Source organism: Chiloscyllium punctatum, chromosome 10 (assembly GCF_047496795.1).
Source record: "Chiloscyllium punctatum isolate Juve2018m chromosome 10, sChiPun1.3, whole genome shotgun sequence".
Lineage (NCBI taxonomy): Eukaryota > Metazoa > Chordata > Chondrichthyes > Orectolobiformes > Hemiscylliidae > Chiloscyllium > Chiloscyllium punctatum.
In genome coordinates this window covers 11923440-11950512 of record NC_092748.1, presented here as the reverse complement: position 1 = coordinate 11950512, position 27073 = coordinate 11923440, and the positions used below count along the sequence as shown (strand labels likewise).

The 27073-nt window shown below is 42.8% G+C and overlaps 1 protein-coding gene across 7 annotated transcripts in view; it reads left to right on the top strand.

The window, feature by feature from the left end:
• agap1 (ArfGAP with GTPase domain, ankyrin repeat and PH domain 1) overlaps positions 1–27073 on the top strand; it is a 759171-nt gene that overhangs the window by 316579 nt on the left and 415519 nt on the right. For all 7 annotated transcript variants that reach the window (XM_072578526.1, XM_072578525.1, XM_072578524.1 and 4 more), the window contains exon 2: positions 6077–6135. In XM_072578526.1, the coding sequence (XP_072434627.1) occupies positions 6077–6135 (59 nt within the window). The remainder of the gene's footprint in view (positions 1–6076; positions 6136–27073) is intronic.

Below are 27073 nucleotides of genomic sequence, written 5' to 3'. Positions count from 1 at the left end.
GGGGGTGAGAATGTGGAACTCTCTACGACAGGGAGTAATTGAACAGAACAGGAAGTGAGATAAACATATGAGGGAGAAGGCAAAAGTTATGTTTGTAAGTTTATAAAGGCTTGGGTTAAAGGAGGCTTGAGCATTGATATGGAGCGATTGAGCTTGTTTAGGTGAAGTGTATCTTATGTAAAATTGTGTACAATTTGTAATAACTGACTAATTTCTTTTTCAGCAATGTTCATTTTATGCCACAAAACAATTATTTACTACATAAAATGTTCTTTACCAAATGCAACTTTTTACAAAAACACATTGCTTAATGTAGCCACTGAAAATTACTTCGTCAATATGATCATTTTCAAAATAGAACTCATTTTCTGATATTTTAAATGATGGGCTCTGACTATCTCTGCAGGAAGCTAACTGAGTAGGTGCAGGTGATGTGGACATATGCTGTGGTGAACATGTTGTTCTCATAATCTGCAGTATGTTAAAAAGAATAACTTCACAATTTTTACTTTTTGCATTCAATTTAATCTATAATTAAGTGCATGCATACATTTTAAAGTTATTCATTGCTGCTTTAAGGTTAGATAGATAGATCACAGGTCAGACTACACTTACACATTGGCAATTATAGGCATGTTTCCTTCATAAAAATGTTGTCATGCAAGCATGATTTCTGGACCTTAGCCGCTAAAGTGTGATGCAAGGCACGGACTAGAATGGTTTTCTTTGTTAGAAAATCATTGAGAGGGCAGTATCAGAAGCTGAGAGATTGGAAATGTAAATGAATAAGCTTATTTAGTATAGATTGTCCACGTGGAAATAAGGTCACAAGTATACTTAACAAACTTCGACTAAGTTTACAAATAAGAAGCATGTTTTTTTCCTTGCTGAAGATGTGGAATAAATTCATTGTCAATGTCGCTAAATGCAAATTAAGAAATTCAAGAAAGTAGCAAAATCTGGTTTGTTGTTAGGAAAGGGAAATTGTAGGTTAAGGTGTGGAGTTACCCCTTGTTAACACCAATTTAAGCTCCATTTTTTGCAGAATTGGTTGTAGAAGTGCAAAGATCAAGGGCATACATTGGTGCTTTCCACTGCCCTTTTTACTGGTCAGAAATATAGTTTGTCAGATCAGCTCTGCATGACACAATCCAACATTGAGAGGTTCTGCTCAAAGGGAATTCAAATTAAACTGATTTTTTTGGATGCACAAGCATGTGGTGGCACATTGTTAAAAGTTATTTTTTATATTAAAAATATTTAATTTCCATAATCTGACCAATGTACACCGTCAAATATGTGGTTCAGTACAGCTTTTGTTTGAAAGCATTTTCAATGATTTAAATCATGTTATTTATGAGTGGAGGACTTTTATTAAAATACTGTTGGAATATTGCGTGCAATTCTGGTCTCCTTCCCATTGGAAAGATGTTGTGGGGAAGGCACATGAACTCAGGGCATGGTTAGGAACATGGGACTGGGGTATCATAGCAATTACGGAAACATGGCTCAGGGATGGGCAGGACTGGCAGCTTAATGTTCCTGGATACAAATGCTACAGGAAGGATAGAAAGGGAGGCAAGAGAGGAGGGGGAGTGGCATTTTTGATAAGGGATAGCATTATAGCTGTGCTGAGGGAGGATATTCCCGGAAATACATCGAGGGAAGTTATTTGGGTGGAACTGAGAAATAAGAAAGGGATGATCACCTTATTGGGATTGTATTATAGACCCCACAATAGTCAGAGGGAAATCTATGACTCTACTTAGTTTTTGGGGTAAATCCACGATTAATTGTTAATACATCTGCACTAGGTTACCCCTTACATGCATCCAAGAATATCTTCTGCTGCAAAGTTTATAAACATATAGTAATGTAAACATACTGCATAGATAATTATGCAGTAATTTTACATAATACAGTAATCGTTAACATAATACCATTAAGTTGCATTTCATTGCCAGATTATATTGTTCATTGAAGAGTTTACTTGTGTTTATGCAAGTAATTTTTTTAACAGAAAATCTAAATTATAACTAGTGCCATTATATGATTATGTAGAAGTGGAAATGCTATTTATTTCTGTCCAAGTACAGTCACAAATTATTGAATGTCGTATATAAACACAATTGTTTCTGAGCATGAAAACATAGTAGCTGTTTGGCATTATGCCTCAACATGTATTAGAAAAGAAGAAAACAAATCAGACAGTGACTATTCATCTACCACCTTTTGCTGGAACTTTTGTTGGACTAGGTAGGATCACTTTAATGTGTAATGACTTCATATACTAGACTTTTGCTGTTAAGGTTTGTTTGTAAATATGGATATTTCCATTGCGACTGGACTCTGAAGTACCTTGATATTTTCACAATGGGAGGAGGAAAACATTGCAAGACCTCAATAAAAAATAGAAACTTCAAAGTTAGCAACTAGTCTGGAATGTATAATACAAGCTACAGGCTATAATATATTCTAGGATTTTGAACGATTTAATATAACAGTGTGGTAGGGAGAGACATTGGCCCAGAGTTATTTGGATCCAGAGTTTGGCCACCACTCTAAATAGCACCCCTAGCTCAGTGTCTTTTTGCCATAAAGTCATACAGCATGAAACAGACCCTTCAATCCAACTTGTTTGCACTGACTCGATGTCCCAGTGTGATCTAGTCTCATTTGCCAATATCTGACCCATATCTCCTATCCATATATCCACCCAGATGCTTTTTAAATGTTGTGATTGTACTTATATGCACCACTTCCTGTGCCATCTCATTCCATACATGCACCACCCTCTGCATGAAAAAGTTACCCCTCGAGTGCTTTTTAAATCTTTTCTCTTTCACCTTAAATCAATGCCCTCTACATTTGGACACCCCTAGCCTAGGTGAAAGACCTCAGCTATCTACCCTATCTATGCCTTGATGATTTTATAAATTTCTTTAAGATCACCCCTCAGCCTCCAATACTTCAGGGAAAATAGCCCCAGCATATTCAGCCTCTCCCTGCTTAAACCCTCCAAGTTGCCAACATCCTTGCAAATCTTTCCTGCACCTTCTCAACTTTAACAACATCTTTCCTATAACCAGAATTGTATGTGCTGTTCTAAAAGTGGTCTCACCAATGTCCTGTACAGCTGCAACATGACATCCCAACTCTTATAGTCGAGAGTGAAGTGCTGGAAAAGCACAGCAGGTCAGGCAGCATCTGAGGACCAGGAGAATCGACGTTTCAGGCATAAGCCATTCTTGATGAAGGGCTTATGCCTGAAATGTTGATTCTCCTCCTCGGATGCTGCCTGACCTGCTGTGCTTTTCCAGCATTACACTCTCGACTTATATCTCCAGCATCTGCAGTCCTCACTTTCTCCTAGTTGATCCCAACTCTTATACTCAATGTTGTGACCAATGAAGCCAAGCAAAACAAATGCCACCTTCACCATCTTATCTACCTGTGACTCCACTTTCAAAGAAATATGCAGTTACACTCCTAGGTTCAAAAAGGTGTGGAGCTGAAAAAAGCACAGCAGGTCAAGCAGCATCAGAGGAGCAGGAGAATCAATGTTTCAGGTTGGGATCTCCTGATGAAAGGTTCTGACCTGAAACATCAACTCTCTTGCTCCTCTGATGCTGCTTGATCTGCTTTTTCCAGCTCCATGCTTTATCGACATTGACTTTCCAGCAACTGCAGTCTTCACCGTCTCCAACCTGAACTACCAGGTCTCTCTGTTCAGCAGCACTCTGCAGGGTCCTATGAATAATTGTATAAGTCCTGCCCTGGTTTGCCTTACCACAATGCACTACCTCATATTTATCTAAATTAAACTCTATCTGCCACTCCTCAGCCATTGGCCCATCTGATCTGAGATACTTACCTTCATTGTCCAGTACACCACTTATTTTGGTGTCATCTGCAAACTCACTAACTGTGCCTTCTACTTTCACAGCCAGATCATTTATATAAATGACAGAAAGCACTGTCCCAGTAAAGTCCCAGCACTTTTTGACTGCCTGAGGTGCCTTGGATATGTTTATCCTTGCATTAAATACAGTGCATAGTGCCATTGCCAGCACATGCGCAGTTAGCCGTTGGGTCTATTGATGAAAGCATTTATTATTGCCTGATTTATTATTGGCATTTTAAGAATGTGCTGTGTTATTAAAGTTGCAATTGTGCAATTTGATCCTAGTTCTGCACATGCCATAAATAGTGAGAAAATGTTCTGTCTTGGCATGAACTGAATCACAACAAAAGACCATGTCTAGTGTAAGGTATCCTATGTGGCAATAGCAATTTGATTGTTGAATGAGGGAGCGCGTCAGCACAGCAGTTTGTTACTGTAATGTGACACTAATTAGATATATTTGCTGCTTTCATTCCGGGCAAAGTGACCAGCTGTTGGGGAGCACTGTGCTTTGGTAAACTGGATCTGTCTCTGGAGTAAATACAAACCTGACTCGGATATTAGGCTAGTCGTGACATAAACAACGCAGACATTGCCTTGTACTTGATTTACTGGGAAGGCTGCTCTATTTCCCCAGTCGCCTGTAATGGCTTTGTAATGAAGTGTATTCATTGGCAACACTTTCCTCCATTGTAAATTGTTTCCTGCACTACATGATATCTCTAACATGAGCAAGAACCATTACTTGTAGCCCAAGGGTTCAATTTGTGCATGGACCTTCATTAACAAGGTATCTATCAGATTATGTCCATGAAAGGTTATCCTTCCTCCTTTCTGTATAATTTGACCCATTTCCTTTATTCAAAGGTCCATATCTCCTTAATAGATTGTGATCTCGTCTCATATCCTTCACCAAGACATGAGGCTTCCCTTGATTTTCAGAAATAATGCACTGGGATTTTTTTATGTCCGCCTTTTAAGTCTCTTTTACTTTAGTCTCCTGATTCAAAGGCAGTGAATAGGAGGTCCATGCCATGATGTCTGCTAATGCTGGTTATGACTAACTGAGTGATCTCCCAATTTCAATTTCTGAAAACTACACTGCAAATATCTCTCTTGTATTTTTGTTCCTTGGCCAGTTGGTGATCTTTTAAAGTGGTTGCTTGTCTCTGAAGACTGTTATGTAATATGTCTCTAGCTAAATTACAGGCTTTTACTTCAAAAGCAGGTGTGCCAACCATATCCACATAGACTGCTATCTAGTGTGTAATGCAAAGATTTCTGGGCTGACTGAAGGGGATGGAGCTGAGGGCCCAGAATGGTCACCCCTCTCTTGAATCCCCACTTTCCCAGCTATTTTTTGATCTTGTTGGTACATGCACCATTTCTAATATTTCTGTGAAAAGTTTTAGCTTTGGCGCAGTTGATAGTGCACTCCACCTTGTGATTCAAATCATACTCGAGATATTTGAGTATTGAAATCTAGGCCGAAGCATCCAAGGATGTATCTTTTGGAGGATATGTTAAACTGAGGCTCCATCTGTCCCTTTCAGGTGACTGGAAAAGATCCATGACACTATCTGAAGACAACCAGGGGAGTTAAAGATTTAATACCCCTTTCCCCCAGAGCACGGATTGCAAGCTTTCCTTTTGGTTTTAAATGTGTGGGAATTTTGTTTACTTTGAATATGCTAGTATTCACATTAGATTGATCATAAAGTTGTGCTTTGGACCTTTGGGTCTGCGGGCTTAATTGTTGAGAAATTCTTTGTGCTGACTACTGCAAAAGTGCCTGGAGAGTGTTTTAGTTAAGATTTTGAGCCAGATGCCCATGCAGCAAATTGGCTTTCTCTGCTAATATTTTGCTCTGACAGTCACTGCTGAGATTTGAAACTTGGGACATCTGGAGGAGTGGAGCATATCATTGTTTTGGGAGGAAATTTCAAACTTTATCAATGGCTTTTTTGAAGATGAGGGCTAATTTTAAGGAAAGAGTAGACTTCACCTCAGTACTTCACTTAGCAATCGCTATATTGTAATTAGCAGTCTCCTATTCTTTAAATTGCAGTCTTTTTAAAGTCACAGCCATAATGTTGCTGAGCATTTTTCAAATATTATATTTCTTGGTTTTTCAGAGTTTATTAACTTATATTATGGTTCTCTGTTTTGCAGATGCATTTGTGAACAGCCAAGAGTGGACTCTTAGTCGATCTGTGCCAGAACTTAAAGTAGTAAGTATGTTTACCAGTGCACTTAAATAAGGCACCATTCCAACAAAAAATATTTTCTTGGAAAATTTTGTTAACATTAGGTGTAATCCTTGTCGTTTGTTTTGTCTGAACTCTGTGATGAGAGTGTTTTCATTAATTGGCACATTATCAACAAATTGTAAGTACAGGTACACAATCCTTTATCCGAAATTCTTGGGGCCAGTTGTTTTTCGGAATTTGGGATTTTCCAGATTTCTGAATAAATGACATTTTCACAGTGAAATACAAGAAAATTATCACACAGCAGACCCAAGTGTAAATAGTACGAGTGCTGAGAGACAATTGACGGCTGTCAGTGCTGGGCCACCCCGCCACATATAATCTGAGTGACATGGGTCAAGTGGGCGTGGTGTTGTTTTCGCGCACCAAATAACCTTGTTATACAGGAAAAAAAAACTTCACGAGAAACCTTCGGATCTTGGAGCTTTTTGGATTTCGGAATTTTGGATAAAGGTTTGTGCACCTGTAGTCAGTTGAGCTCGTATTGTAACTCACTTGTTAGAAATGGCATTCTTTCATAAATAAGGATCTTTCTCTTCAAACAAAAGGAACATTTTCAAGAACAACCAGGTGCCTGGGGAGCCTCGAGTTCCCTGTTGCTTCTTACATGGCAACATTTTGACCCCTTGGAGTCAACTTGCCAGTTTGAAATTTGACATTCTTGTGTTTGTTCTGATGAGTGCAAAACCAAAAGCTTCAATGAAAGTCATTTTTCATTCTATTCTATATTTTTCCACATAAAGTCATAGAGATGTACAGTGCAGAAGCAGACCCTTTGGTCCAACTCATCCAGCAGACCAGACATCCTAAATAAATCTAGTCCCATTTTGCCAACATTTGGCCCATGTCTCTCTCCACACTTCCTACTCCTGTAACCATCCAGATGCCTTTTAAATGTTGTAATTTACCAACCTCTTTCACTTCCTCTGGCAGCTCGTTCCATACACGTCCCACCCTCTGCATGAAAATGTTGTCTCTTAGGTCCCTTGTAAATCTTTCCCATCTCACCTGAAATCTATGCCCTCTAGTTTTGGACTCCCCTATCCTAGGGAAAAGACCTTTGTTGTTCATCTTTTTCGTATGCCCCATGATTTTGTATACTTCTATAATGTCACCCCTCAGCCTCTGATGCTCCAGGGAAAATAGCCGCAGCCTATTCAGCCTCTCCCTATAGCTCAAACCCTGCAGTCCGCGTAACATCCTTGTAAAACTCTTCTGAACCCTTTCATGTTTAACAATGTCTTTGCTATAGCAGGGAGACAAAAACTGAGTGCAATATTTTAAAAGTGGCCTCCCCAATGTCCTGTTCAGCTGTAACATAATCTCCCTACTCCTGTATTAAATGCACTGGCTAATGAAGGCAAGCTTGCTAAACATAGTCTTCATCACCTTATCTATCTGTGATTCCATTTTCGAGGAGCTATACATGTGCATCCCTAGGCCTCTTTGTTTGACAACACTTCCCAGACCTGTATAAGTCCTGCCCTGAATTGCCATACCAAAATGAAACACCTCACATTTATCTAAATTAAACTCTGTCTGCCACTCCTGGGCCCATCTGTCTCTCGAGTAGATTCCCATGGCTGACTCATTCTTGAGTACTTGTTATTCTCTACTTAAACCATCCCTGTGTTCCTCGATGAGATTCCAGTGTGTAACTTGAGTGTCTGTTATTCTATATAACTTCTCAATTACAGTCCAGTCTATAACTCACTCCCCATTATTGGCTATTGGATGCGTAAACCACACCGAAGCCCTCAACTATAGTCCTGTCAGTGACTCGCTCCATGGTGTCTGTTATGCTGTGTATAAACTTGCTGAGAAATAAGTTATATTCCAGTCTGTAACTCATTGCAAACTAAATGGTTGAATGTTGAACTGGGAGCAGGAACAGAGAAAGCTGCAGTTTTAATTTCTGCTATACTCTGTTTCTCCAGAAAAATTAGTTTTATGGAATGCAGCCGTACAATACTGCAGCTCAATACCATCTCCTTGAGGGCTAATAGGAATGGGGGATAAATGTTAGCCCAGTCAGTGATGCTCATATCCTGTGAATGAATGAAAAAAAAGGCCCTTGCCTTCCCAATAACTTGCTACCCCTCCAAACAAACTCCGTGTGAGTTATATGCCAGGATACCCAGATCCCTTTGGACCTCAGAGTCCTGAAACATCTCCACAGTTAAACTGAAGTCTCTTTATTGATTCTTCCTGACAAACATCACATTCTCCACTTGATACTGCATTGGACAAAGTTTTACCCACTCATTTACTCACTCTACATTACTCAATTTGAAAACCCCTTACATCCTCTTCACAATTTACCTTCCAAATTATTCTCACCAATAACATGTTCAAAAAAGACTGATCTGATTTAATGCCTGTTGAAATCCAAATATCCTTCTGTCGCTCTCTGTCCTCTGGTTAGTGTTTGTCTCTGCCTGTTTCTGTCTCCTCCCGGAATAGCTTCCCCTGACATTGATCTTTGCTGAAGCTGGATGTTGCAGTACAGCTTGAGAAACATGGGCATTGCTATTTCGTTGACGTGACTGTTTATTTTTATTTACTTAATCAGTGAGTGTTGTTAAGCCACACTATTGTAAGAGCATCAATGCCAATGCCAAGCCTGGCTCTTCCCTTACCCACTGTTAAAAAATCTATGTTGTAACACGGCTCTTTGAAACACACCTTGGCTTTTTCCACACTTCCTTCCCTATCAGTACGAAGACGCTGGCTCATTCCTGCTGTCATTAAGAACTGAATTTTTTTTTGTCTTTAGTTCACTGAGATATTGGAGGAATACAATGGCCTTATTTATTTCTAATTTATGCTGCAGAAAATTACTCACCTATGAGTTCTTTGCAAACATACTATTTATTATTTGAGAGTTTTTATCATGCAATTGCTTATTCATCTTGAGACATCTGATCTGTATGTGTGACATGTTGGCATGATCACAGTTATGTAGAATAAAAATTATTCATTTAAAATTGCTTCTAACACATAGAAATACAAATATTTTCCATGCTGGATATGTAATTACTCAATTATTGTTTAGAAAAATAGCATTTTTATAGAAAATAGTTAGCTTCCAAATTGCAGATTTCAACTTGGTGTCTGCGTTGGTTATCACTTGTTGTTAAGTAAATAAGCAAGGCTAGGTTATGGAAGCAGCATTTCCATTACCAGAATTTAACAAAGAAAATCATCAAATGCTTTTACTTTCCTGCGTACAACAGAAAAATACTGGATTTTGCAAAAGAATAATTGGGTGGAATCTAATTGTCAGAGCCTGTCCTATGATAGTGATTTCCAGAGCAGATATTGCTCAAGCATCTCCTGTTACACCACCCCCACAACAGAATAGTCATTCAGATGCCTTCTGTATTCTGGGGTGCTTCTCACTCCTAAGCTTTCAAACAATAACTTTGCAGAGTTCACCTTGAACATTGCTATGTCAGAATGCTGCTGCTGCTCCTATTTTCCGCATTGTGTTTGAAGGAATGGAGAAATAGTCAACTATTTGTTGTATGCATGACCATCATTTGTTGCATTTGATTTGATTTAGGTGACAAGTCGCAAAAGGACGCAAAATTGCCCATGTGGAATTAATGTCCTTTGCAATGAAACCTGGTTAATGTCGCTTTGATCCACTCTCTTCAATCTAATACACTTCTCTGGGCAGGTGACAAGGGCATAGCTTGCTGCCTTCACTCTTCAGCCTTGTGCATTTTTTCCCTCTCCCATCCTCCCCTTACAGCTGTGCTTTACTGTCCCCATTTCTTACAGCCACTTCTATGCATTCTTTTGTTGCTGTTCTCCTTGCCTTCCCCACTCATGTGCAGCCACTCGAAAGTGATTGCCAATCATCTTGTCAGACTCTGTACCTGCATGACTGCCCTCCCCCACTCTCTCACATGCAGCTGCCTTTTTTTGCTTTCCTGTGTCAAGTGTGTGGTTACCTACCCTCACCATCTCTCGGTCTATAATATATGCGAGTAGGAGTCACTGGTTTAGTACAGGTAACCCATCTAGTGAGTCTCGAGATCTTGCCCACAGTTTCCAAAGTACAAGTCAAGAATGTGATGGAATACTCTTCATTGACTTGGACAAATGCTACTCCAACAGTACTTTGAAAGCTTCACACTGTCTCAGACAAATCACTCCGATTGATTGGCCCCTTATTCCATGTATTCAACATTCACTCACTTTGCCATGGGCACCTAGTAGTTGTAATATGTATCGTGTAGAAGATGCAGTACAGCAACTCATCAAATCTCCTTCAATAGCACCTTCTAAACATAGAAACTCTACATTACAGAAGCAGGCCATTCGACACATCAAGTCCATACTGGCCCTCCGAAGAGCATCCCATCCAGACCCGCCCTGTCCCTGTAACCCTGCATTTCCCATGGCTAACCCCAGCCTGCACGTCCTGGACACTGGCCAATCCACCTAATCTGCACACCTTTGCACTGTGGGAGGAAACTGGAGCACCCAGAGGCAACCCACATGGGGAGAATGTGCAAACTCCACACAGACCAGGGTGGAATCAAACCCAGGTACCTGGAGCTGTGAGGCATCAGTGCTAACCACTTAGCCACCGTGCCACAACCACATATCTGCAGCCTCTGACATTTAAATGGATAGAGCAGTGCTTTCACAGGAACACCATCGCTTATAAATTCCCCTCCAAGCTGTGCACAATTCTGACTTGGATCTATATCGTGTTTCTTCACTGTCACTGGGTCAAAATCCATGAACACCCTGCCGAAAAACACTGTTGGTGTATGTTGGCTTTTCGCATCAGAAAGCGGCGGGGTCCACTTATGGACATGTATAATTATTATATAGTCAGGGCTGTCTCCCGCCTTTGTTGAAAGAGGCAAATATCTCTCTTATCCTTAAAAAAGGAAATGATCCAGAAGATTGTACATCATACAGATCAATATCTTTGCTAAATGTAGATTTTAAAATCCTTTCTAAAACATGAGCATTGAGACTAGAAAGGGTACTGCCATATATCATAAAGGAGGATCAGACGGGGTTTATTAAGGGCCGTAGATCATCCAATAATATTAGAAGGGCTTTGAATATGATTCAAGCCTACCTTCAGGGAAAGATACCAGGAGTAGTAGTTTCATTAGACGCGGAAAAGGCATTTGATAGGGTTGAATGGTCATATTTGTTTTACACATTGGAAAGGTTTGGCGTTGGAAAGGTGTTTACCAAATGGGTCTCAACATTGTATAGTGATCCCAAAGCAGTTGTGGTTACCAATGGATTAGGTTCGGATAGCTTCAGTGTGGGTAGGGGCTGCCGTCAGGGATGTCCTCTCTCGCCATTGTTATTCACGCTAATAATTGAGCCACTAGCAGAAGCTATATGGGCTGATCCTAATATAACGGCCCCGAGGATTGGTACAGGTAAACATAAAAGTACCCTTTATGCAGATGATGGTCTTCTCTTCCTCAGTAATCCTCTGATGTCCGTACCTCGCTTAATCCAAGTTATTAATATATTTAGCGCATTCTCAGGCTATAAAATTAATTTCTCAAAATTGGAGGCTATGCCAATGGGTGGCCTTGCTATGATACCCCACTTAGTGGATGGATTCCATTTTCCCTTTCGTTGGTCCCTGGAGGGTTTCTTATATTTAGACATTTTTATTACCCCAGTATTTGGTCAGTTATACAAGGCTAACTTTGTGCATTTACTGGAAAGGATAAGGCAGGACCTCCAGCGATGTGGAGACCTTCCAATTTCCTGGCTGGGTAGAATAGCACTAATTAAAATGAATGTCCTGCCCCGTCTCCTATATCCTATGAGAATCCTTCCGGTGATGCTGCTGAGGCTGGCACTACGTAAATTATATGGCTGGTTGGGTTCCTTTATCTGGAATCATAGATGGCCCCTCATTAAGCTGAAGAAGCTACAGCTTCCACAGGCAAGGGGAGGATTGGACTTCCCAGATTTTAGGAAATATCAGTTAAGTTCCTTATTAAGTTACATAGCTGATTGGGTCTTGTTTGATCCACAGTCAATCTGGTTGGACATCGAGGCCTCTCAAGTAAAATACCTTTTATTTTCAGACAAGAGGAAAATCATTACAGATTACTGTAAAAACCCTATAATACTAAATACAATTAAAGCTTGGAATATAATGCAGCAAAATGAGGGCAACTTACATAAAACATCCCCCTATGCGCCGATAGTGGGAGCATGGGGATTTCAACCGGGGTTTACAGATGCCACTTTTAAACTCTGGAGATCCAGGGGTATCTCATGTCTAGGGGACCTATTTAAAGATGGGGTCTTGATGTCTTTTGAGCAGCTGCGTCAGAAATTCGGATTACCTAATGGAGACCTCTATAGATACTTCCAAATTTGAGACTATATACAGAAGAAGACTACATTATTAGATAGTCTTTATAAATCCGATAGAGAATGTAGAGTACTACGACCAATGGGGGTATCCTCCATCAGTACCATTTATCATTTACTACATGATGAAGTATCGGGAGATATGGACAATCTGCTTAAAACATGGGATCAGGAATTGGGACTAGAAATCTCTATAGAAACGTGGAATGACATTTGGGAAAGCGCCAGAAGAATCACCATCTGTAACAGAACTCAGGCTATCCAGCTGAAGATACTTCATAGGGCCCATATAGCACCGGATCAATTGGCAAAATTTAAGGCAGGGGCATCTCCAATGTGTCCCAAATGTAAAATAGAGGTGGGCACTCTTGTACATTGCCTATGGACCTGTCACAAGATCCATAGATACTGGACTAAAGTAGCAAGTGCCCTGACAGAAATTTTAGGAACGGAAATTAAAGTGGACCCCGTATTTCTCCTTTTGGGCTTTTCAAACTTATCCTCCCTGGACATGCACGGGAAGAGACTATTTTCTATTCTCTCTTTCTGTGCAAGGAAAAATATTTTGGTAAACTGGGTGGCTGAGGGCCCCCCTGGACTTTCAAATTGGCACAGATTAATTATGGAATGTATTCCTCTTGACTTCCTTACAAATATGGTGCACCGAAAGACCGAATTATTTTATAAAATATGGCAGCCCTTCTTGAATTATATGAATACAGATATTTTGGCTATCCTAACAAAGGTTTTTATTTAATTGAGATTATGAACCTGGCTGGTCCGGGGACCCTTGGGAGAGGAATCTTGCACGAATACGGGTTTTGTTACATTTGATGTTAACCCATTCCGAGCATGTTTCTCACTACCCAATTTCTATGTTATCAGCTGTTTTTTTTTTCTCTTTCTCTTATTTGAATAATGTAAGAGACTTAAATATACACTCTGGTTAGTTGTGGGTTAGATTAGTAGTTAGTTGAGTTTTGTTTATTTTTCTTTTGTTAAATTTTGGTTATTATATATTTAAGATTTAATTATTTATCAATGTTTGTACTTGAGAATTTTGTTTATTTTTGTAAACTTGTAAAAATGTTAAATTTCTAAAAAAGAAAGCGATGGGAGCTGGGTGGAAGTGAAGGCAGAGCGCAAAGCAGGTCGGGAAGGTAAGTGATTGTTATTTAAGAACTTACCTCGACGCCAACAGCCTTTTCACATCAGAGAGTGGCGGGAGCTGGGCGGAAGTGAAGTCGGAGCGCAAAGCCAGTCGGGAAGGTAAGTGATTTGTTATTAGAGGTGGTGTGTTCTAGACCCCAGGTCCTACAAAGTTGGGCCTCCCTCCCTCCCTCCTCCTCTAATCTAAATTAAAAGTCCATAGACTTGCCCCAAAAAGAGGGTCCAAGGAAGTTCCTGTGGATTGAAGTGTGAGGCTTCAGCTCAGGAGTCTTTTTGACAAGCAGTTTGAGTGAAGTGATTACGCCACAGTTGAAGAGGGTGAAGACATGACTGCCAAGCTGGTTCAGTGGGCTACGTGCTTGATGTGGGAGATCAACAACTCTGGTGTCTGGCTCGTATAAGTGTGGATAGTGTGTGCAAGTTCAGCTATCGACAGAGCATATTGCAGCACTGATGAAAGAACTCGAGGATCTTAGGCTCATCCGAGAGAACAAGATCTTTCTGGACAAGATCTTCAGCGAGGTTATTACACCAATCGCACCAGAAGAGAGCAGACGATGAGGAAGGCTGAGAGGAGACCGGTGCAAGAGACCCCGGGGGAAGTACCTGTCAGGAACAAGTTGAATCTTTTGGAAATGGTAGAGACAGATGACACTGTCAGTTCGCGAGGCGGCCAGGTCTGTCAATCAAACGTTGGCGCAGAAGCAGAGCGGAAGAGTCAGACATCGCACAGAGCCGTGGTAATAGGAGACTCCATAGTGAGAGGAACTGACCGGGGTTTTTGTGGCAGCAGGCGGGACTTAAGGATGGTGTGTTGCCTTCCTGGTGCCAGGGTTAAAGACATCACAGACAGAGTGTAGGAAATCCTCAAGGATGAAGGTGAAGAGCCAGAGGTGGTGGTACATGTCAGGAAGAAGAGGAGGAACATACTACAGCAGGACTTTGGAGAACCAGGAAGAAGGCTGAAAAGCAGGACGTCCAGGGTGGTTATCTCCGGTTTGCTTCCAGTTCCTCGGGCTGGTGAGTCCAGAAACAGGGAGATAATGGACTTGAACGTGTGGCTGGGGAACTGGTTCAGGAAGCAAGGATTTAAATTCTTGGATCATTGAGGTAAGCATAAATTCTACAAGAGAGAGGGTTTGCACCTTAATAGGTTAGGGACCAGCATTCTGGCAGGCAGGTTTGCTACTGCAACACAGCTACGTTTAAACTAAGTAGCGGGGGGGGAGGAGACAAACTGGATGTTTAAGAAGGAAATTGAAGGGAAAGTTAGAACAAGGGAAGTCAAGAAAGACAACTGTATCAATGAAGCAGAAAACTCAGAAAGGGATCATGCTGTAAGGTTGAGTGAAATAGGAGTTGATGGGAAGGGTGAGGGGCAGTAATAAATTAAAAATACATGAATGCACGAAGCATTAGAAGTAAGATGGATGAGCTTGAGGCTCTTTTAGAAATTGGCAGATACGATATTGTGGGGATAACTGAGACGTGGCTTCAAGTGGACAGGGCCTGGGAAATGAATATTCAAGGTGACACGTGCCATCGTAAAGACAGACTGACGGGCCGAGGGGGTGGGGTGGCCATGTTGGTAAGGGATGATATTAGACAATAGACAATAGATGCAGGAGTAGGCCATTCTGCCCTTCGAGCCTGCACCGCCATTCAATATGATCATGGCTGATCATTCCTAATCAGTATCCTGTTCCAGCCTTATCTCCATACCCCTTGACTCCACTATCTTTAAGAGCTCTATCCAATTCTTTCTTAAAAGAATCCAGAGACTGGGCCTCCACTGCCCTCTGGGACAGAGCATTCCACACAGCCACCACTCTCTGGGTGAAGTAGTTTCTCCTCATCTCTGTCCTAAATGGTCTACCCCGTATTTTTAAGTTGTGTCCTCTGGTTCGGCACTCCCCCATCAACAGAAATATGTTCCCTCCTGCCAGAGTGTCCAGTCCTTTCATAATCCTATACGTTTCAATCAGATCCCCTCTCGGTCTTCTAAACTCAAGGGTATACAAGCCCAGTCGCTTCAGTCTTTCCGTGTAAGGTAGTCCTGCCATTCCAGGAATTGACCTCGTGAACCTACGCTGCACTCCCTCAATAGCCAGAATGTCTTTCCTCAAATTTGGAGACCAGAACTGTACACAGTACTCCAGGTGTGGTCTCACCAGGGCCCTGTACAGCTGCAGAAGCACCTCTTTGCTTCTATACTCAATCCCTCTTGTTATGAAGGCCAGCATGCTATTAGCCTTCTTCACGACCTGCTGTACCTGCATGCTTGCCTTCATTGACTGGTGGACAAGAACACCCAGATCTCTCTGAACAGCCCCTTTACCTAATTTGATACCATTGAGGTAGTAATCTGCCTTCCTGTTCTTGCCACCAAAGTGGATAACCAGACATTTATCCACATTAAACTGCATCTGCCATGCATCTGCCCACTCACCTAACTTGTCCAGGTCACCCTGTAATCCCCTAACATCCTCATCACATTTCACCCTACCACCTAGCTTTGTGTCATCAGCAAATTTGCTAATGTTATTGCTGATACCATCTTCTATATCATTTACATATATTGTAAAAAGCTGCGGTCCCAGCACGGATCCCTTCGGTACCCCACTGGTCACTGCCTGCCATTTCGAAATGGAGCCGTTAATCACTACCCTTTGTTTCCTATTAGCCAACCAATTCTCTATCCAATCTAGTACTTTGCCCCCAATCCCGTGCGCCCTAATTTTACTCACTAACCTCTTGTGTGGGACTTTATCAAAAGCTTTCTGAAAGTCCAGGTACACTACATCCACTGGATCTCCCTCGTCCATCTTCCGAGTTACATCCTCAAAAAATTCAAGAAGGTTAGTCAAGCAAGTCATAAATCCATGCTGACTCTGTCCTATCCTGTTACTATTATCCAGATGTGCCGTAATTTCATCCTTTTTAATAGACTCCAGCATCTTTCCCACCACTGAGGTCAGACTAACTGGTCTATAATTTCCTGCTTTCTCCCGCCCACCCTTCTTAAAAAGTGGCACAACATTAGCCGCCCTCCAATCCTCAGGAACCGACCCCGATTCTATTGAACTCTGGAAAATAATCACCAGCGCATCCACGATTTCCCGAGCCACCTCCTTCAGTACCCTGGGATGCAGGCCATCAGGTCCCGGAGACTTATCAACCTTCAGACCTAACAGTCTCTCCAACACCAAATCCTGGCAAATAGAAATTCCCTTAAGTTCAGGTCCTTCAGCCACTGTTACCTCAGGGAGATTGCTTGTGTCTTCCCCAGTGAACACAGATCTGAAGTACCCATTTAATTCCTCTGCCATTTCTTCGTTCCCAGTAATATATTCCCCTGCTTCTGTCTTCAAGGGCCCAATTTTTGTCCTAACCATTTTTTTACCTTGGACATACCTAAAAAAGCTTTTACTATCCTCCTTTATATTCTTGGCCAGTGTACCTTCGTACCTCATTTTTTCTCTGCGTATTTCCTTCTTACTAATCCTCTGTTGTTCTTTAAAAGCTTCCCAGTCCTCCGTTTTCCCGCTTATCTTCGCTAAGTTATACTTTTTCTCTTTTAACCTTATATGTTTCTTTACTTCCCTTGTCAGCCACGGCCGCCCATGTCTCCTCCTGGGATCTTTCTTCCTTTTAGGAATGAACTGATCCTGCATCTTCTGCATTATACACAGAAATATCCGCCATTGTTCCTCCACGGTCTTCCCTGTTAAGGTATTGAACCATTGAACTTTGGCCAGTTGCTCCCTCATAGCTCCATATTTCCCTTTATTCAACTGAAATATTGTCACTTCAGATTGTACCCACTCCCTCTCAAATTGCAGATTGAAGCTTATTGTATTATGGTCACTACTTCCCAATGGCTCCTTCACTTCAAGGTCACTGACCAATTCTGGTTCGTTACATAATACCAGATCCAGAATCGCCTTATCCCTGGTCGGCTCCAGCACCAGCTGCTCTAAAAATCCATCTCTGAGGCACTCCACAAAGTCTCTTTCTTGAGGCCCGATACCATCCTGATTCTCCCAGTCTACCTGCATCTTAAAATCCCCCATAACAACTGTAGTAACATCTTTGCGACAAGCCAATTTCAGCTCCTGATTCAACTTACCTCCAACATCCAGACTACTGTTTGGGGGCCTGTAGATGACTCCCATGAGGGTCTTTTTACCCTTAGTGTTTCGAAGCTCTATCCACACTGACTCTACATCCCCTGACTCTAGGTCCGCCCGCGCAAGGGACTGAATATCCTCCCTTACCAACAAGGCCACCCCACCCCCTCTGCCCGTCAGTCTATCCTTACGATAACACGTGTAGCCTTGAATATTCATTTCCCAGGCCCTGTCCCCATGAAGCCACGTCTCAGTTATCCCCACAATATTGTATCTGCCAATTTCCAATAGAGCCTCAAGCTCATCCACCTTGTGTCTAATGCTTCGTGCATTCATATATAGAATTTTTAATTTGTTACTGCTCTCACCCTTCCCCTCAACCCTTATTTCACTCAACTTTACAGCATGATGCCTTTTCCAGTTTTCTGCCTCCTTGATACAGTTGTCTTTCTTGACTTCTCTTGTTCTAACTACCCCTTCAATTTCCTTTTTAAGCATCCAGCTTGTCCCCTCCCCCCCGCTACTTAGTTTAAATGTAGCGGTGTTGCAGCAGAAAACCTGCCTGCCAGAATGCCGATCCCTGTTCTATTAAGGTGCAAGCCGTCTCTCTTGTAGAATTTATGGTTACCATAAAATATACCCCAGTGATCCAAGAACTTGAAACCTTGCTTCCTGCACCAGTTCCCCAACCACACGTTCAAGTCCATTATCTCCCGGTTTCTGGCCACACTAGCCCGAGGAACTGGAAGCAAACTGGAGATAACCACCTTGGACGTCCTGCTTTTTAGGGAACTATGGAGCTATGAGGGAGGAGCTGGCCAAAGTTCAATGGTGCAATACCTTATTCAGTCCCTCGCACGGGGAGACCTAGAATCAGGGGACGTAGAGTCAGTGTGGATAGAGCTGAGAAATTCTAAGGGTAAAAAGACCCCCTTGGGAGTTATCTACAGGCCCCTAAACAGTAGTCTAGATGTCGGATGTAAGTTGAATCAGGAGCTGAAATTGGCCTGTCGCAAAGATGTTACTACAGTTGTTATGGGGGATTTCAACATGCAGGTAGACTGGGAGAATCAGGATGGTATTGGACCTCAAGAAAGAGACATTGTGGAGTGCCTCAGAGATGGATTCTTAGAACAGCTGGTGCTGGAGCCGACCAGGAAGAAGGCAATTCTGGATCTGGTATTGTGCAACGAGTCAGAATTGGTCAGGGATCTCGAAGTGAAGGAGCCATTGGGAAGTAGTGACCATAATACAATAAGCTTCAATCTGCAATTTGAGAGGGAGAGGGTACAATCGGAAGTGACAATATTTCTGTTGAATAAAGGGAACTATGGAGCTATGAGGGAGGAGCTGGCCAAAGTTCAATGGTGCAATACCTTAGCAGGGATGACAGTGGAGGAACAATGGCTGGTATCTCTGTGTATAATGCAGAAGTTGCAAGATCAGTTCTTTGCATAAAGGAAGAAAGATCCTCAGAGGAGGCATGGATGGCCGTGGCTAATGAGGGAAGTTAAGAAACATATAAAGTTAAAAGAGAAAAAGTATAACATATCAAAGATAAGTGGGAAAACGGAGGACTGGGAAGCTTTTAAAGAACAACAGAGGATTGCTAAGAAGGAAATACGCAGAGAAAAAATGAGGTATGAAGGTAAACTGGCCAATAATATAAAGGAGGATAGTAAAAGCTTTTTTCGGTATGTGAAAGGCAAAAAATTGGTTAAGTCTAAAATTGGGCCCTTGAAGACAGAAACAGGGGAATATATTATGGGGAACAAAGAAATGGCAGAAGAATTGAATTGGTACTTCAGATCTGTGTTCACTGGGGAAGACACAAGCAATCTCCCTGAGGTAACAGTGGCTGAAGGACCTGAACTGAAGGGAATTTATATTTGCCAGGAATTGGTGTTGGAGAGACTGTTAGATCTGAAGGTTGATAAGTCCCCGGGACCTGATGGTCTACATCCCAGGGTACTGAAGGAGGTGGCTCGAGAAATCATGGATGCGTTGGTGATTATTTTCCAGAGTTCGGGATCAGTTCCTGCGGATTGGAGGGTGGCTAATATTGTACCACTTTTTAAGAAAGGTAGGAGAGAGAAAGCAGGAAATTATAGACCAGTTAGTCTGACCTCAGTGGTGGGAAAGATGCTGGAGTCTATTATAAAGGATGAAATTACGACACATCTGGATGGTAGTAACAGGATAGGTCAGAGTCAGCATGGATTTATGAAAGAGAAAGCATGCTTGACTAATCTTCTGGAATTTTTTGAAGATGTAACACTGAAGATGGACGAGGGAGATCCAGTAGATGTAGTGTACCTGGACTTTCAGAAAGCTTTTGATAAAGTCCCACATAGGAGGTTAGTGAGCAAACTTAGGGCGCATGGTATTGGGGGCAAAGTACTAACTTGGATTGAAAATTGGTTGGCTGATAGGAAACAAAGAGTAGTGATAAACGGCTCCATGAATGGCAGGCAGTGACCAGTGGGGTACCGCAGGGATCAATACTGGGACCGCAGCTTTTTACGGTATATGTTAATGACATAGAAGATGGTATTAGCAATACATTAGCAAATTTGCTGATGATACTAAGCTGGGTGTCAGGGTGAAATGTGATGAGGATGATAGGAGATTACAGAGTGACCTGGACAAATGAGGTGAGTGATCAGATGCATGGCAGATACAGTTTAATGTAGATAAATGTATGGTTATCCACTTTGGTGGCAAGAACAGGAAAGCCGATTCCTTCCTAAACAGAATCAATTTAGGTAAAGGGGCAGTACAGAGAGATCTGGGTGTTCTTGTACACCAGTCAATGAAGGTAAGCATGCAGGTACAGCAGGTAGTGAAGAAGGCTAATAGCATGCTGGACTTTATAACAAGAGGGATTGCGTATAGAAGCAAAAAGGTTCTTCTGCAGCTGTACAGGGCCCTGGTGAGACCACACCTGGAGTATTGTGTGCAGTTCTGGTCTCCAAATTTGAGGAAAGACATTCTGGCTATTGAGGGAGAGCAGCGTAGGTTCATGAGGTCAATTCCTGGAATGGCAAGACTACCATACGCTGAAAGACTGGAACGACTGGGCTTGCATACCCTTGAGTTTAGAAGACTGAGAGGGGATCTAATTGAGACATATAAGATTATTAAAGGATTGGACACTCTGGAGGCAGGAAACGTGTTTCCGCTGATGGGTGAGTGCCGAACCAGAGGACACAGCTTAAAAATACGGGGTAGACCATTTAGGACAGAGATGAGGAGAAACATCTTCACCCAGAGAGTGGTGGCTGTGTGGAATGCTCTGCCCCAGAGGGCAGTGGAGGCCCAGTCTCTGGATTCATTTAAGAAAGAGTTGGATAGAGTTCCAAAGGATTGTGGAATCAAGGGTTATGGAGATAAGGCAGGAACAGGATATTGATTAAGGATGATCAGCCATGATCATAATGGTGGTGCAGGCTCGAAGGGCAGAATGGCCTACTCCTGCACCAATTGTCTATTGTCTAAACCACATAGACTAGTTGTTCATCAGTTTTTAAAGGACAGTTCGGGATGGGAAAGAAAGATGTTGCAGTTAAGGACCTGCTATTTAACTTACACAGCCAATGTGAACCAGTCTGACTACTCTGCTCAATGTGAGCTCTGGTTTCTAGCCTTGTTGGCTGTTAAGATGTTACAGTTCAGCATCTGGACTAGTCAGTGAAATGCAGTGATATCCTGATGAAGGTCTTTTGCCTGTCACGTAAATTTTTCTGCTCCTCTGATGCTGCCTGACCTGCTGTGCTTTTCCAGCACCACACTTTCTACTCTAATCTCCAGCATCTGCAGTCCTCACTTTTGCCGAGTGATATGCACAACCTGTGAATGAATTAAGAAAACACAGGACAAATTATGTGTAGTACAGGTACTGTATATAACTGTCTACTGAACAGCCTTGGAATGACATTCTACCCAGTCATACTGTTGTGTTCCTCTCTGTTGTTCGTCTCTCTATCAGTGACACTTCTTTATTATCTTTCACATATTGCAAACCCACAAGGAGCACTTAACTTCCACAGTAATTTGATAATTTATTACAGCTCTCAAAAATTGCCCCCTCCTTTTCTCTACCAAAATAAACAGTGATTTATCTACATTGTTAGAGGATGGATAATTAGGTGCTAGAAGACGGATGATTCTTCCTGCTCAAGAGAGCAATCTCCTAGTTATCGCGAGTGAGTTATGTAATGTTTCCTAACAGAGAAAGTAAGCAGTTTTTCATTGGTCTTTCTTTCGAATAATTTTCTGCATTCAAAATCTCACACATTTTTACTTTTAGGAAAACATGTGAAGGTAATGCCCGATTGCTGGCCTGAAATTTTAGGGCTGGTTCTCTGCTTGCTTTGATGGTTCAGCGAGTAGAATAGTGTGCTTTGCACCAACTGTTTCCACACACTGGCTATCACTGATCAATCTTGTTCAGTGCTCAGCATATCTTATCAAGTTGCCTCTAATGGCATGTAGCTTATTGGAAGTAGTGGTCATGTAATTGGCCACTGATAACAAAGCACCAAAACAGACCCTTCAGCCCAACTCATCCATGCACAACCAGACTCCCTAAATTGAACTAGCCCCATCTGCCTGCATTTGACCCATGTCCCTCTCGACCTTTCCTTATCCATATACCTGCCCAAATGTCTTTTAAAAATTGTAATTATACTCGCCTCTACCACTTCTTAGAGTCATACAGCATGGAAACAGACCCTTTGGTCCAACTCGTCCATGCCGACCAGATATCCCAACCCAATCTAGTCCACCTGCCAGCACCCAGCCCATATCCCTCCAAACCCTTCCTATTCATATACCCATCCAAATGCCTTTTAGGATGTCTCCACGACATCCTCTGGCAGCTCATTCCATACACGTAACCCCGCTGCATGAAAATGTTATCCTTTTGGTCTGTTGTATATCTTTCCCCTCTCACCCTAAACCTATGCCCTCTAGTTCTGGACTCCCCGATCCCAGTGAATAGACTTTGTCTATTTATCCTATCCATTCCCCTCATAATTTTGTAAACCTCTATAAGGTCACCCCTCAGCCTCTGACGCTCCAGGGAAAACAGCCCCAGCTTGTTCAGCCTCCCTTTCGCTCAAATCCTCCAACCCTGGCAGCTTGTTCCATACTTGCACCATGCTGTGTGAAAAAGTTGCCCCTGAAGCCTCATTTAAATCTTTCCCCTTTCCCCTTTCACCTTAAACCTATGCCATCTAGTTTTGGACTCCGCTACCCTGGGGACGAAAAACCTTGATTATTCACTCTGTCCATGCCCTTCATGATTTTATAAACAGTTTTAAGGTCACCTCTCAGCTTCCTCTGCTCCGGGGAAAGAAATCCCAGCCTATCCAGCCTCTGTGTCTAACTCAAACCCTCCAGTCTTGGGTAACCGACTTGTAAATCTTCTTTGCACCCTTTGCAGTTTAATAACATCCTCCCTATAGCAGGGCGACCAGAATTGTGCACAGCACTTTAAATGTGACTAAGCAATAAGTTGTACAGCCTTAATGTAACATTCCAAGTCTGTACTCAATGCTCTGACTGATGAAGGATGAATAATTTTAGAAAAGCTAATGTTTATTTTTCTGTCAAGGAACTAGAATACAAATGCATGAAAGTTATGTTATTGTCATGAAGAGCTCTGGTAAGATTCCATTGGGAATCCTTCTGTTCTGGAAGGATACGTTCAGTCCTGGAATGGATACAGATGCCCTAATTTGCATAAAAAGGCTAAATTGCAAAGATGGGCTGTATGGCCTCAGCTTGTAATCCTTGAGTATAAAAGTTTAAGGACGGTGGCAAAGTGGTTAGCACTGCTGCCTCACAGTGCCAGAGACCCGGGTTCAATTCCCGCCTCAGGCGACTGACTGTGTGGAGTTTGCACGTTCTCCCCGTGTCCGCGTGGGTTTCCTCCAAGTGCTCCAGTTTCCTCCCACAGTCCAAAGATGTGCAGGTCAGGTGGATTGGCCATGCTAAATTGCCCGTAGTGTTAGGTAAGGGGTAGATGTAGATGTAGGGGTATGGGTGGGTTGCGCTTCGGCGGGGCGGTGTGGACTTGTTGGGCCGAAGGGCCTGTTTCCACACTGTACGTAATCTAATCTAATCTAATCTAATCTAATCTAATCTAATCTAAATTGGAAGACATAAAATTGTTAAATGATTTGAGGTAAGCAATGAGAAACTGTTTTCCAAGGTGGGGAGTCTAAGACAGGAGGGTGTAATCTTAGAGCTAGACTAATCAGGGATGTTGTCACGAAGCACTTCTTCACAATAAGGGTAGTGGCACTCTGAACACTGGACACTGTCCCTTAACCAAAGTTTGAGGTTGTGTGTCATTCAAGAACTGAGGTTAATAAATATTTATTAAGCAAGGGTATTATTGGATATGGAACGGAAAGTAAACTTGATTGAGATTGCCATGATCTAATTGCATGGTGAAACAAGCTCAAGAAGCTCATATGCTTGAACCTGAATCTAACTCCAGTGATCTTGTATGACCTTTGTGCAGTGCTGTAAACCTCCATAGGCAATAGCAAGTGTCAGCCAACAATCACTTTTGTAGCAGATCTGGATGTGAGTATGTACAGACCAGTACTGTCCTGGGGAAATAGTGGGTTTGTGATCAGGGACAGTCTGCATCCAGAATACAAAGGAATTGGGGATGTGATATATATGACTTAAGAACAATAATGCCAAACCTTGTCTCTGTGTATCCATTTGATACTGAACTAATATCAACTTGCCTTATTGGGAAGCACACTCTCTTGTGAACTCTGAAATCATGGCTTTCAGTCCCACTTCAGATATTTGAGCACACCATCCAGTTTAACTCTTCCACTGGAGTACTGAGGGCATGCTGCACTTATGGGAGTGCTGTCTTTCAACTGAGACATGTCTGCCCCACTGAGTGGTTCTAAAAGTTCCCATGGCACAGTTTCAGAGAAGAGCATGAGAGTTCTGCCAGTATCTTGGACAACATTTATTTCTTAACTAGTATCAGGCAAAGTAGATGATCCATTACTGATTAAATGCAAATAGCTAAATTCAAATTGTCTATCAATGTTTCCTCATTAGAATAATAATTCTTCAGAAAATCTTCATTGACTAGGGATTATTTTGAGTTATTCTTAGATCACGGGACTTTTTATTCAATCGTGGGATGTGGGAGTTGCAGCCTGGCCAGCATTAATTGCCCAATTCTAGTTACCCTTGAGAAGGTGGTGGTGAGCTGACTTGTTGAACCCCTGCAGTCCATGTGCTGTAGGTTGACACACTATTTTCGTTAGGGAGGGAATTACAGGATTTTGACCGACTGACAGTGACAGAATAACAATATATTTTCAAGTTAAGATGGTTCATAGCTTGGAGGGAAACTTGCAGGTGGTGGTGTTCAATTGTATCTGCTGCCCTTGTCCTTCTAGATGGAAGTGGTCATGGATTGGGAACGTGCTGTCAAAGGATATTTGGTGAATTTTTGCAATGCATCTTGTAGATAGTGATCACTGTTGCAACAGAGCGTTAGTCATGGAGGGAGTGGATGTGGTGCCAGTCAAGTGGCCAGCTTTGTCCTGGATGGTGTCAAGCTTCTTCAGTGTTGCACCCATCCAGGTAAGTGGGAGTTTTGCATCACACTCCTGACTTGTTTACTAACACTTTCCACCCCGACCTCAAATTTACCTGGACCGTCTCAGACTCCTCTCTCCCCTTCCTAGACCTCTCCATTTCTATCTCGGGCGACCGACTCAACACAGACATTTACTACAATCCGACCGACTCCCACAGCTACCTAGATTACATCTCCTCCCATCCTGCCCCCTGTAAAAATGCCATCCCATATTCCCAATTCCTTTGCCTCCGCCGCATCTGCTCCCAGGAGGACCAATTCCAATACCGAACAACTCAGATGGCCTTCTTCTTCAAAGACTGCAATTTCCCCTCAGACGTGGGTGACGATGCTCTCCACCGCATCTCCTCCACTTCCTGCTCCTCCGCCCTTGAACCCCGCCCCTCCAATCGCCACCAGGACAGAACCCCACTGGTCCTCACCTACCACCCCACCAACCTCCAGATACATCGTATCATCCTTCATCATTTCCGTCACCTCCAAACAGACCCCACCACCAAGGATATATTTCCCTCCCCTCCCCTATCAGCATTCCGGGAAGACCACTCCCTCCGCGACTCCCTCGTCAGGTCCACACCCCCCACCAACCCAACCTCCACTCCCAACACCTTCCGCTGCAACCGCAAGAAATGCAAAACTTGCGCCCACACCTCCCCCCTCCCTTCCCTCCAAGGCCCCAAGGGATCCTTCCATATCCGTCACAAATTCACCTGCACCTCCACACACATCATTTACTGCATCCACTGCACCCAATGTGGCCTCCTCTACATTGGGGAGACAGGCCGCCTACTTGCGGAACATTTCAGAGAACACCTCTGGGACACCTGCACCAACCAACCCAACCGCCCTGTGGCTGAACACTTTAACTCCCCCTCCCACTCCGCCAAGGACATGTAGGTCCTTGGCCTCCTCCATTGCCAGACCATAGCAACACGACATGTGGAGGAAGAGCGCCTCATCTTCCGCCTAGGAACCCTCCAACCACAAGGGATGAATGCAGATTTCTCCAGCTTCCTCACTTCCCCTCCCCGCACCTTATCTCAGTCCCAACCCTCAGACTCAACACCGCCTTCTTGACCTGCAATCTTCTTCCCGACCTCTCCGCCCCCACTCCCTCTCCAGCCTATCACCCTCACCTTAACCTCCTTCCACCTATTGCATTCCTAATACCCCTCCCTCAAGTCCCTCCTCCCTACTTTTTATCTTCGCCTGCTTGGCACACCCTCCTCATTCCTGAAGGAGAGCTTATGCCCGAAACATCGATTCTCCTGCTCCTTGGATGCTGCCTGACCTGCTGCGCTTTTCCAGCAACACATTTTTCACTCCTGACTTGTGCCTTGTACATTGTAGATTGGCTTTGGCTTTGGGGAGTTGGGAGGTGAGTTACTGGCAGCAGTATTCCTAGCCTCTGACCTGCTGTGACCTGTATTTTTATGGCAAGTCCAGTTGAACCTCTGGTCAATGGAAACTCTCAGGATGTTGATAGTTGGATATTCAAAGATGGTAGTACCATTGAATGTCAAGGGGCAGTGGTTAGATTGTCGCTACTGGAGATGACCATTGCCTGGAA